This window comes from Oncorhynchus gorbuscha, linkage group LG13 (assembly GCF_021184085.1).
Source record: "Oncorhynchus gorbuscha isolate QuinsamMale2020 ecotype Even-year linkage group LG13, OgorEven_v1.0, whole genome shotgun sequence".
NCBI lineage: Eukaryota > Metazoa > Chordata > Actinopteri > Salmoniformes > Salmonidae > Oncorhynchus > Oncorhynchus gorbuscha.
This window is the reverse complement of record NC_060185.1, coordinates 385,294-398,703: the sequence shown is the minus strand read 5'-3', so window position 1 is coordinate 398,703 and position 13,410 is coordinate 385,294. Positions and strand designations below refer to the sequence as shown.

At 46.0% G+C, this 13,410-nt stretch overlaps 1 protein-coding gene across 1 annotated transcript in view; it reads right to left on the bottom strand.

Annotated features, from left to right (window-relative positions):
* nectin1b (nectin cell adhesion molecule 1b) overlaps positions 1-13,410 on the bottom strand; it is a 180,102-nt gene that overhangs the window by 78,600 nt on the left and 88,092 nt on the right. The window contains exon 2 of the mRNA XM_046293577.1: positions 4,650-5,021. Coding sequence (XP_046149533.1) covers positions 4,650-5,021 — 372 coding nt within the window. The remainder of the gene's footprint in view (positions 1-4,649; positions 5,022-13,410) is intronic.

The following is a 13,410-nucleotide window of genomic DNA, read 5'->3' as shown; positions in this document are numbered from 1 at the left end:
TAAAAATAATGGGTTGCAAAGGAGCAAAATAAATAAATTAAGTAAATACAGTTGGGAAAGAGGTAGTTGTTTGGGCTAAATTATAGGTGGGCTATGTACAGGTGCAGTAATCTGTAAGATGCTCTGACAGTTGGTGCTTAAAGCTAGTGAGGGAGATAAGTGTTTCCAGTTTCAGAGATTTTTGTAGTTCGTTCCAGTCATTGGCAGCAGAGAACTGGAAGGAGAGGCAGCCAAAGAAAGAATTGGTTTTGGGGGTGACCAGAGAGATATACCTGCTGGAGCGTGTGCTACAGGTGGGAGATGCTATGGTGACCAACGAGCTGAGAAAAGGGGGGACTTTACCTAGCAGGGTCTTGTAGATGACATGGAGACAGTGGATTTGGCGACGAGTATGAAGCGAGGGCCAGCCAACGAGAGCGTACAGGTCGCAATGGTGGGTAGTATATGGGGTTTTGGTGACTAAACGGATTGCACTGTGATAGACTGCATCCAATTTGTTGAGTAGGGTATTGGAGGCTATATTGTAAATTAAATCGCCAAAGTCGAGGATTGGTAGGATGGTCAGTTTTACAAGGGTATGTTTGGCAGCATGAGTGAAGGATGCTTTGTTGCGAAATAGGAAGCCAATTCTAGATTTAACTTTGGATTGGAGATGTTTGATATGGGTCTGGAAGGAGAGTTTACAGTCTAACCAGACACCTAAGTATTTGTAGTTGTCCACGTATTCTAAGTCAGAGCCGTCCAGAGTAGTGATGTTGGACAGGCGGGTAGGTGCAGGTAGCGATCGGTTGAAGAGCATGCATTTAGTTTTACTTGTATTTAAGAGCAATTGGAGGCCACGGAAGGAGAGTTGTATGGCATTGAAGCTTGCCTGGAGGGTTGTTAACACAGTGTACAAAGAAGGGCCGGAAGTATACAGAATGGTGTCGTCTGCGTAGAGGTGGATCAGGGACTCACCAGCAGCAAGAGCGACCTCATTGACCTCCGACTCTTTTCTCTGTGTATATCAATGATGTTGCTCTTGCTGCGGGCGATTCCCTGATCCACTTCTACGCAGACGACACCATTCTATATACTTTCGGCCCGTCATTGGACACTGTGCTATCTAACCTCCAAACGAGCTTCAATGCCATACAACACTCCTTCCGTGGCCTCCAACTGCTCTTAAACGCTAGTAAAACCAAATGCATGCTTTTCAACCGATCGCTGCCTGCACCCGCATGCCCGACTAGCATCACCACCCTGGATGGTTCCGACCTTGAATATGTGGACATCTATAAGTACCTAGGTGTCTGGCTCGACTGCAAACTCTCCTTCCAGACTCATATCAAACATCTCCAATCGAAAATCAAATCAAGAGTCGGCTTTCTATTCCGCAACAAAGCCTCCTTCACTCACGCCGCCAAGCTTACCCTAGTAAAACTGACTATCCTACCGATCCTCGACTTCGGCGATATCATCTACAAAATGGCTTCCAACACTCTACTCAGCAAACTGGATGCAGTCTATCACAGTGCCATCCGTTTTGTCACTAAAGCACCTTATACCACCCACCACTGCGACTTGTATGCTCTAGTCGGCTGGCCCTCGCTACATATTTGCCGCCAGACCCACTGGCTCCAGGTCATCTACAAGTCCATGCTAGGTAAAGCTCCGCCTTATCTCAGTTCACTGGTCACGATGGCAACACCCATCCATAGCACGCGCTCCAGCAGGTGTATCTCTCTGATCATCCCTAAAGCCAACACCTCATTTGGCCGCCTTTCGTTCCAGTACTCTGCTGCCTGTGACTGAAACGAATTGCAAAAATCGCTGAAGTTGGAGACTTTTATCTCCCTCACCAACTTCAAACATCAGCTATCTGAGCAGCTAACCGATCGCTGCTGCTGTACATAGTCTATTGGTAAATAGCCCACCTATTTTCACCTACCTCATTCCCATACTGTTTTTATACTGTTTTTATTAATTTACTTTTCTGCTCTTTTGCACACCAATATCTCTACCTGTACATGACCATCTGATCATTTATCACTCCAGTGCTAATCTGCAAAATTGTAATTATTCGCCTACCTCATGCCTTTTGCACACAATGTATATAGACTCCCCTTTTTTTCTACTGTGTTATTGACTTGTTAATTGTTTACTCCATGTGTAACTCTGTGTTGTCTGTTCACACTGCTTTGCTTTATCTTGGCCAGGTCGCAGTTGCAAACAAGAACTTGTTCTCAACTAGCCTACCTGGTTAAATAAAGGTGAAATAAAAAAATATATAAAAGAAATGTGCACATTTTTACTCATGAACTTCTGTCGGCTTGCTATAACAAAGGGGTTTAATACTAATTGACATTTCAGATTTTCATTTTGAATGAATTTTTCTACAAATGTCTAAAAACATCATTCCAGTTTGACATTATGGAGTTTTATGTGTAGGCCACTGACAAAGAAATCTACATTCAATCCATGTTAAATTCAGGCTGTAACACATACAAATGTTGAAAAAGTCAAGGGGTGAAAATAGTTTCTGAAGGCCCTGTACTTATTTATTTCTCTGTACTCTGCAGCATCTCTGGTCACATGAAAGCAATATGGCTGTGTGCTTTATGGCGGTGTGTTCCTTCTGGGGAAATCTCTATGAATAGAATATATCACATCTCCAACACTTTCACAGAAACACAGCCTGGCTAAGTGGCCTGACAGGTTTTCTAAGGTTAGAATGCTATAGTGTCTGACCTCACAATCAAGTAAGCAAGTTAAGTGCAGGTCCAGGGCAGGTCAAGGGCAGGTCAATGGCAGGTCAAGTGCAGGTCAAGTGCAGGTCAAGGGCAGGTCAAGGGCAGGTCAATGGCAGGTCAAGGGCAGGTCAAGGGCAGGTCAATGGCAGGTCAATTGCAGGTCAAGGGCAGGTCCAGGGCAGGTCAAGTGCAGGTCTAGGGCAGGTCAAGTGCAGGTCAAGGCCAGGTCAAGTGCAGGTCAAGTGCAGGTCAAGGGCAGGTCAAGGGCAGGTCACGTGCAGGTCAAGGGCAGGTCAAGTGCAGGTCAAGGGCAGGTCAAGTGCAGGTCCAGGGCAGGTCCAGTGCAGGTCAAGGCCAGGTCAAGTGCAGGTGTAGGGCAGGTCAAGTGCAGGTCAAGGCCAGGTCAAGTGCAGTCCTCTCCACCCTCTCCGAGTTGGGCATCTCCGGCGCGGCCCACGCTTGGATTGCGTCCTACCTGACAGGTCGCTCCTACCAGGTGGCGTGGCGAGAATCTGTCTCCTCACCACGCGCTCTCACCACTGGTGTCCCCCAGGGCTCTGTTCTAGGCCCTCTCCTATTCTCGCTATACACCAAGTCACTTGGCTCTGTCATAACCTCACATGGTCTCTCCTATCATTGCTATGCAGACGACACACAATTAATCTTCTCCTTTCCCCCTTCTGATGACCAGGTGGCGAATCGCATCTCTGCATGTCTGGCAGACATATCAGTGTGGATGACGGATCACCACCTCAAGCTGAACTTCGGCAAGACGGAGCTGCTCTTCCTCCCGGGGAAGGACTGCCCGTTCCATGATCTCGCCATGACGGTTGACAACTCCATTGTGTCCTCCTCCCAGAGCGCTAAGAACCTTGGCGTGATCCTGGACAACACCCTGTCGTTCTCAACTAACATCAAGGCGGTGGCCCGTTCCTGTAGGTTCATGCTCTACAACATCCGCAGAGTACGACCCTGCCTCACACAGGAAGCGGCGCAGGTCCTAATCCAGGCACTTGTCATCTCCCGTCTGGATTACTGCAACTCGCTGTTGGCTGGGCTCCCTGCCTGTGCCATTAAACCCCTACAACTCATCCAGAACGCCGCAGCCCGTCTAGTGTTCAACCTTCCCAAGTTCTCTCACGTCACCCCGCTCCTCCGCTCTCTCCACTGGCTTCCAGTTGAAGCTCGCATCCGCTACAAGACCATGGTGCTTGCCTACGGAGCTGTGAGGGGAACGGCACCTCAGTACCTCCAGGCCCTACACCCAAATAAGGGCACTGCGTTCATCCACCTCTGGCCTGCTCGCCTCCCTACCACTGAGGAAGTACAGTTCCCGCTCAGCCCAGTCAAAACTGTTCGCTGCTCTGGCTCCCCAATGGTGGAACAAACTCCCTCACGACGCCAGGAGTCAATCACCACCTTCCGGAGACACCTGAAACCCCACCTCTTTAAGGAATACCTAGGATAGGATAAGTAATCCTTCTCACCCCCCCCCCCCCTTAAAATATTTAGATGCACTATTGTAAAGTGGCTGTTCCACTGGATGTCATAAGGTGAATGCACCAATTTGTAAGTCGCTCTGGATAAGAGCGTCTGCTAAATGACTTCAATGTAAATGTAAATGTAAAGTGCAGGTGTAGGGCAGGTCAAGGCCAGGTCAAGTGCAGGTGTAGGGCAGGTCAAGTGCAGGTCAAGGGCAGGTCAAGTGCAGGTCAAGGGCAGGTCAAGTGCAGATGTAGGGCAGGTCAAGTGCAGGTGTAGGGCAGGTCAAGTGCAGGTGTAGGGCAGGTCAAGTGCAGGTGTAGTGTCATTCTAATTCTAATTGACGGGGGGTGACTAGAATGTCTTGGTTATCAGGTAATTCTAATTCGAGGGGGGCTGACTAGAATATCTTGCAGTGTCATATTGGGTTGTTACCAAACACTGTGAGGTTGACCATGTTCTCTCGGTTCCCAGCAGGGAAGGTGGTGTACTCGCAGATGTATGCGGCCTCATCAGACAGCCTCAGGTTGGAGAACATGATGGTGGTGTCCTCCAGAGACGGGGTACGGTGGCGGACCGCTGCCTGCTTGAAGGTCACCCTCTCCTTGAAGGGCGGGAGCACGGACACCCCCAGCGACGGGTTGGCGATGGCCACGTTCTGTTTGGTGCCGTTCAGGAACTTCTGCCACGTCACCTGAGAGATCTTGACTGGAGGGTTGGAATTAACGAAGATACAACGCAGCTCCACCTGGGAGCCCACGAAGCCTGACTTAATGGAGTCCATCTGGACACTCTGTCCATCTCCAGCTGAGAGGAGGACAGAGGGGAGGGGAGGAGGAATGGAGGAGAGGAGGACGGGAGGGGGAGGAGAGGGGGAGGGGAGGGGAGAGGAGGAGGAGAGGAGGAGGAGGGAGGGGGGGAGGGGAAAGGGGGAGACAGAGAGAGAGGGAAGGAGAGGGAAAGAGAACAAAACAACATTTCATTATGATCTGCAGGCCCACAAGTCCATTCCAGCCTGCTTGGCAGAGTGTAGACGCACCATCCATCCACACACACTGCAAACTCCACATATTTAATCCCAGGGAAACACCCACCACACACCCCGAGTTCCACAAAAACAACCCGATCCCTAAACCTCGACACTTAGACGTCCTCCAGTGCTTGTTGAACGGTTCCTGTTGAAAAGAGATAGCCCAGTATAAATACAGTAAAGAACACTAAAAGGGCAAAAACATGTTTTGAGCAAAAGAGTTTATTTAAGACAACTGTGAACTTCAAGTTTACAGTTGGTCAGATGGGAATCTGTGATGTCATCGGCCTCCCCCCTTGCTTGAGGAACAATCGAGGAGACATAGTACAGGTTTTCACGGGTCTACCTGACTGAGTCTGAAGTTCTGTAGTAGACCCTCAGTTTAGGATGGTTTACTGAGACTAGCTGGCACCATAGTTCTAACCTGGCAGGATGGTTTACTGAGACTAGCTGGCACCACAGTTCTAACCTGGCAGGATGGTTTACTGAGACAAGCTGGCAGGATGGTTTACTGAGACTAGCTGGCACCACAGTTCTAACCTGGCAGGATGGTTTACTGAGACTAGCTGGCACCACAGTTCCAACCTGGCAGGATGGTTTACTGAGACTAGCTGGCACAGCAGTTCTAACCTGGCAGGATGTTTTACTGAGACTAGCTGGCACCACAGTTCTAACCTGGCAGGATGGTTTACTGAGACTAGCTGGCAGGATGGTTTACTGAGACTAGCTGACACCACAGTTCTAACCTGGCAGGATGGTTTACTGAGACTAGCTGGCACCACAGTTCTAACCTGGCAGGATGGTTTACTGAGACAAGCTGGCACCACAGTTCTAACCTGGCAGGATGGTTTACTGAGACTAGCTGGCACAGCAGTTCTAAAGCCCTAACGTCAGCTCAGCTGTCCCTCAACACAACTCCTTTCTCCATCCTACTCTCTCTATCTCCATCATTCTCTCTCTACCTCCCTCTATATCCATCCTTCTCTCTCTACCTCCATCCTTCTCTCTCTACCTCCCTCTATCTCCATCCCGAGCTGACAAGCTAAAAATCTGTCGTTCTGCCCCTGAACAAGGCAGTTAACCCACTGTTCCCCGGTAGGCTGTCATTGTTAATAAGAATTTGTTCTTAACTGACTTTCCTAGTTAAATAAATACAATTATAAACTCCATCATCCTCTCTCTCTAGCCCATCCTTCTTTCTCCCTACATTCCACAATATTCTCTTCTCCCCCCCCTTCTCCTCTCCTCACCCTCTTCTCACCTTCTCCTCTCCTCCCCCTCTCCTCACCCTCTCACCCCTCCTCCTACATACAGACCCTGTGTCCCTGCTCTCAACTCGGGTACTGATTTTCATGGTATTACAGCTGGACCATTGGCGGTGGCAACACTGAAACAACAATACTGAGAAAGAGAGAGAGATAGGTGGTAAGATGAGAGAGAATGAGATGGAGAGAGAGTGAGATGGTGAGAGAGAGAGAGAGAAAGAGAGAGAGATGGAGAGATGAGAGAAAGAATGAGATGGAGAGAGAGAGAGATGGTGAGAGAGAGAGAGAGAGAGAGAGAGAGAGAGAGAGAGAGAGAGAGAGAGAGAGAGAGAGAGAGAGAGAGAGAGAGATATGGAGAGATGAGAGAGAGAATGAGATGGAGAGAGAGAGAGAGATGGTGAGAGAGAAATGGAGACAGATGAGAGAGAGAGAGAGATGGAGAGAGAGAGACCTCATCCTCCTCATTCTCTTTACCCTCTCAGACTCTCAGCCCACACAGATGCCATCCAGAGGGAATTGTGGGGAATAAAATTGCCGTAGTCCCAAAAATGAAGTGCAGGACAAAATAAAAACCCTCCAACCCAAAAAGGCCTGCGGTGTTGATGGTATCCTACATGAAATGATAAAATATACAGACCACAAATTCCATCTGGCTATACTTAAACTCTTTAACATCATCCTCAGCTCTGGAATCTTCCCCAATATTTGGACACAAGGACTGATCACCCCAATCCACAAAAGTGGAGACAGATTTGACCCCAATAACTACCATGGGATATGCTTTAAGAAACCTTGGGGAAATCCTCTGCATTATCATTAACAGCAGACTCGTACATTTCCTCAGTGAAAACAATGTACTAAGCAAATGTCAAATAGGCTTTTTACCAAATTACCATACGACAGACCACGTATTCACCCCACACACCCCAATTGACAAACAAAAAAAACAAAAATAAGGCAAAGTCTGTTGATTTCAAAAAAGCTTTTGACTCAATTTGGCATGAGGGTCCGCTATACACATTTATGGTAAGTGGTGTTTGGTGAAAATCATATGACATTATACTATGTACACAAACAACAAGTGAACAATTAAAATTGGCAAGAAAACACACATTTCTTTCCACAGGGACGTGGGGTGAGACAGGGATGCAGCTTGAACCCTCTTCAACATATAAATCAACAAATTAGCAGAACAGAATGCCGCACCCAGCCTCAGAAGTCAAATGTCTCCTGATGAGCTGGTGCTTCTGTCCCCAACCAAGGAGGGCCTACAGCAGCACCTAGATTCTCTCTCTCTCCCTTGGCCTACAGCAGCACCTAGATTCTCTCTCTCTCCCTTGGCCTACAGCAGCACCTAGATTATCTCTCTCTCCCTTGGCCTACAGCAGCACCTAGATTATCTCTCTCTCCCTTGGACTACAGCAGCACCTAGATTCTCTCTCTCTCCCTTGGCCTACAGCAGCACCTAGATTCTCTCTCTCTCCCTTGGACTACAGCAGCACCTAGATTATCTCTCCCTTGGCCTACAGCAGCACCTAGATTATCTCTCCCTTGGCCTACAGCAGCACCTAGATTATCTCTCCCTTGGCCTACAGCAGCACCTAGATTCTCTCTCTCTCCCTTGGCCTACAGCAGCACCTAGATTACCTCTCTCTCTCTCAGGCTCTATTGGCATGGTAAACATATGTTTACGTTACCAAAGCCAGTGATCTAGATAATAAACAAAAGTGAAGTAAACAATATCAAAATGAGCAGTAAACATTACGCTCACCAAAGCACCAAATTAAAATGACATTTCAAATGTCATAGTATGGTAATGATGTGCAAACAGTATAAAAGGGAAAATACATAAACATAAATGTGACTCGTTTCAGGAAGCGCATGTTGCGTGTCACTACTTCACAGGAGAGCCATTTGAACAGAACATGTTTTTTTTTAAATCAAAATGGAACATGTGAACTTTCATGTTCCTGAATAACAAACGTGTATGCCATCTGTAAATACAAAAACTATTCAATTACGACCCTAGTTGGTTTAGCCCGAGAAAAAGTCAGCAACCTTCCCACTAGCCATGATTGGCTGGACATGCCTAGAGATGAGTTTGGATTGGTCTGCCATGTAGCACACATCTGTCTATAATATGAGCTAGTGAGTATGTGTAGGTAAATCTTTCTTACAATATCACATAGTAGAACTGCATAAGTGTTTGCTCTTGACTTTCTGGAGGACTGAGTTTTGAAATCAGTGGAATTAGAGTATGATAGCTAAGGAGATGGAGACAACACCTGTCTCTGGATTACATCTTCAAACTAATGGCAACCATGGCAACCATGACAGGGAGGGAGAAGGATCCAACCATGGCATCCTTGTCAGAGGGAGAAGGATCCAACCATGTTTACAGGTAAGAGTGTCTAGCTAGCTACATTTTCCGATAATACACCATTCTAATTTCATCAGAAACTCATTTTCATTTCAAGTGAATGTGTACTGTTAGCTAGCTAGATAACGTTAGCTGACTTGCTTAGCAAGCTAACTGTGTAGTAATATTATTTGTATCGCAGAGCCATTTGCAATGCTATGTATAGCCTAATGTTAATTAGTTAACCTGATTGGTTAGCTACCTGCAGATTCATGGTAATGTTATGAGTTGGGAATATGATTAATTGTTTAGCTAGCTGGCTACATGTATATAAAAAAAGACTCCACTATGCAAGTAACTATTTCAATAGAATGTTTTTTATGTCACTGAGACAATCGTCGATAAGACATAGCTGGTAAATTCACTCTAGGTATCTACTTTGATTTCAGAGCACTCTCGTCTGAGTGTACCGGAGCACAGAATAACTGACAAAATGTACTAATGCTCAACACAGAGTAAACGTTGACAAAAAAAAAATCATAATTAAATTGTTGCCAGCAGCAGAGTTGCAGTAACCAACGCTCTGGATAACCTAAAAACAGCCTAACCAGCTCTGCTAGGGCGAGTAAAATGGTCCGAGTGGGGTGTTATCTCATTTGTGTCTGGAAATAGCTAGCAAGCTAGCCAACATTGACCAGTTAGCTTGGGTGCTTGACTGTTGTGAAGTCAGAATGCTCAGATTAACCCTACTCCTCAGCATGTCCAGTGTGCGCTCTGAACGCTCCGAGAGCAAAACGCTCTGAATTTAGGAACGGTCAATCTGACAACGCTCTGAGTTTACGAACTGACAATCTGACAATGCTCAGAGTTTACGAACTGACAACGCTCTGAGTTTACGAACGGACAATGTGGCAACGCTCTGAGTTTACGAACGGACAATCTGACAACGCTCTGAGTTTACGAACGGACAATCTGACAACGCTCTGAGTTTACGAACGGACAATCTGACAACGCTCTGAGTTTACGAACGGACAATCTGACAACGCTCTGAGTTTACGAACTGACAATCTGACAACGCTCTGAGTTTACGAACTGGCAATCTGACAACGCTCTGAGTTTACGAACTGACAATCTGACAATGCTCTGAATTTACGAACGGACAATCTGACAACGCTCTGAGTTTACGAACGGACAATCTGACAACGCTCTGAGTTTACGAACGGACAATCTGACAACGCTCTGAGTTTACGAACGGACAATCTGACAACGCTCTGAGTTTACGAACTGACAATCTGACAACGCTCTGAGTTTACGAACTGGCAATCTGACAACGCTCTGAGTTTACGAACTGACAATCTGACAATGCTCTGAATTTACGAACGGACAATCTGACAACGCTCTGAGTTTACGAACGGACAATCTGACAACGCTCTGAGTTTACGAACGGACAATCTGACAATGCTCAGAGTTTACGAACTGACAACGCTCTGAGTTTACGAACGGACAATGTGGCAACGCTCTGAGTTTACGAACGGACAATCTGACAACGCTCTGAGTTTACGAACGGACAATCTGACAACGCTCTGAGTTTACGAACGGACAATCTGACAACGCTCTGAGTTTACGAACTGACAATCTGACAACGCTTTAAGTTTACGAACTGACAATCTGACAACGCTCTGAGTTTACGAACTGACAATCTGACAACGCTCTGACTTTATGAATGCCCAGAGCACACTCTGGCATTCCAGATTGAATTTACGATCACACCCATAGTATAAACCAGCCTTTAGTCTTGAAATCTTTGGTTGTATAGTACACTACTGTACTCACTCGGTTTAGCACATGGCCTCACATGTGAATCCTTATAGTGATGGGTGTGGCTAAAGCTGAAGAGGGTGTGAACGATGCTGAATGGGCGGGGCTAAAGCTTAAGAGGATGTGAACGATGCTGAATAGGTGGGGCTAAAGCTTAAGAGGGTGTGAACGATGCTGAATGGGCGGGGCTAAAGCTTAAGAGGGTGTGAACGATGCTGAATGGGTAGGGCTAAGGCTTAAGAGGGTGTGAACGATGCTGAATGGGTGGAGACAAAGAGGAGCTCTCCAGTAGGTATATCAAAACATTCAAGGGCCATTTTCTCAAAAGTTTATAAACTTTTAAAGCAGAATAACTTTCATTGTTTCTCAACTGTAGTGAATGATATACAATTGTGTAGCTCTGAGTCTCCACTTTTATGCAATGTAAAAAAACACAATTTCAGATTTTGCTACATAAGAGCGGTCAGTCATAAATATGGGTTGTATTTACAATGGTGTTTGTTCTTCACTGGTTGACCTTTTCTTGTGGCAACAAGTCACAAATCTTGCTGCTGTGATGTCACTGTGGTATTTCACTCAATAGATATGGGAGTTTATCAACATTGGGTTTGTTTTCAAATTCTTTGTGGATCTGTGTAATCCGAGGGAAATATGTGTCTCAATTATGGTCATACAGTTGGCAGGAGGTAAGGAAGTGCAGCTCAGTCCTCTCTCTCAGTTTCTTCTCCTCTCCACACAATGATTCCTTGTTGCATGTACCACTGGAAGCCATATAGCCTACTCCATCAGACTGTCACACAACTACAGATCAAACTGTTTTTATGTTATCACTACACTACTGTAGAGGCTTCTGACTAGAGGTTGACACGGGGAGTACAAATTCATTCCTGTCCGGTCTTGTCCTGATCCCTCAACAGTTCTGTAACCCCAGAACGTTCCTGTCCGGTCCAGATAAAGATCACTCCCTTCCCGTGCTCATTTATACGGGCAGAAAACAGAAATAACTGCTTGTCTGTGTGTCCCCGCTCAGCACGTGAGTAACCATAGCGACTTCTCCGTTTGGCTGCTGCTCAGCAATACTTCCACAGCGGCCTGCACACACAGCTGATAACCACATTACCAGATTAAGGCAGCATTTCTACTAACCGGATGAACACATATAAAGGTGTAAAGTATGTTTCAGCATGAATCTGAGGTAAAGTAGTAACCAAGGTAAAGTAGTAAAGTAGTAACCAACGGTTACTGTGGACTGTCGATCCAGTCCTGTTACGAACTCCCATTCCTGCCAGAAACTCTGCGGGACCCGTTCCTGTGTCAACTTCCATTTTCCAACGGCCTATTTGGAAAATATTCAACACCCTTGACTTTTTCCACATTTAGTTGAATTACAAAGAGGGATTAACATGTATTAAATTGTCATTTTTTTGTCAACAATCTACACCAAATATTCGGTATTGTCAAAGTGGAATCATTGTTTAAAAACTTCTCTAAAATAAATGAAAAGTAACACACGAATATATCTTGATTATTATACGTATACAACCCCCTGAGTCAATACATGTTAGAAATACCTTCGGCAGCAACTACAGCTGTGAGTCTCTAAGAGCTTTGGCAGCAACTACAGCTGTGAGTCTCTAAGAGCTTTGGCAGCAACTACAGCTGTGAGTCTCTAAGAGCTTTGGCGGCAACTACAGCTGTGAGTCTCTAAGAGCTTTGGCAGCAACTACAGCTGTGAGTCTCTAAGAGCTTCGGCATCAACTACAGCTGTGAGTCTCTAAGAGCTTTGGCAGCAACTACAGCTGTGAGTCTCTAAGAGCTTTGGCAGCAACTACAGCTGTGAGTCTCTAAGAGCTTTGGCAGCAACTACAGCTGTGAGTCTCTAAGAGCTTTGGCATCAACTACAGCTGTGAGTCTCTAAGAGCTTTGGCAGCAACTACAGCTGTGAGTCTCTAAGAGCTTTGGCAGCAACTACAGCTGTGAGTCTCTAAGAGCTTTGGCGGCAACTACAGCTGTGAGTCTGTAAGAGCTTTGGCAGCAACTACAGCTGTGAGTCTCTAAGAGCTTTGGCAGCAACTACAGCTGTGAGTCTCTAAGAGCTTTGGCAGCAACTACAGCTGTGAGTCTCTAAGAGCTTTGGCAGCAACTACAGCTGTGAGTCTCTAAGAGCTTTGCACACCTGGATTGTGTATTTGCCTGTTATTCTTTCCAGAAAGTATTAATGGTCTGTCAAATGGGTTGTTGATTATTGCTAGATAGACTTTATCCATTCTTTCCATAGAGTTTCAACCCAATTTCAGTCAAAACTGCAACTCGGCCTTTCAGGAAGAGTCAATGTCTTCTTAGTGGGCAACTCCAGTGTAGACTTGGCCTTGCGTTTTAGGTTATTGCCCTGAATTTTTCTCCCAGTGTCTGGTGGAAATAAGACTGAACCGAGTTTTCCTCTAGGATTTTGGTGTGCTTAGCTCTATACCATTTATTTTTATCCTACAAAACTCTGCAGTCCATGCCAATAACACGCATACCGATAACATGATGCTGCCACCACACGCTTGAAAATATGAAGCATGATACATAGTGATGTGTTGTGTTAGATTTTGCCCCAAACATAATGCTTTGTATTCAGGACAAAAAGTGTTTATTTGTGACATTTGAAGTATTACTTTAGTGCCTTGTTGCAAACAGGATGCATGTGTGTATGGGTGTGTATGGTTGTGTATGGGTGTG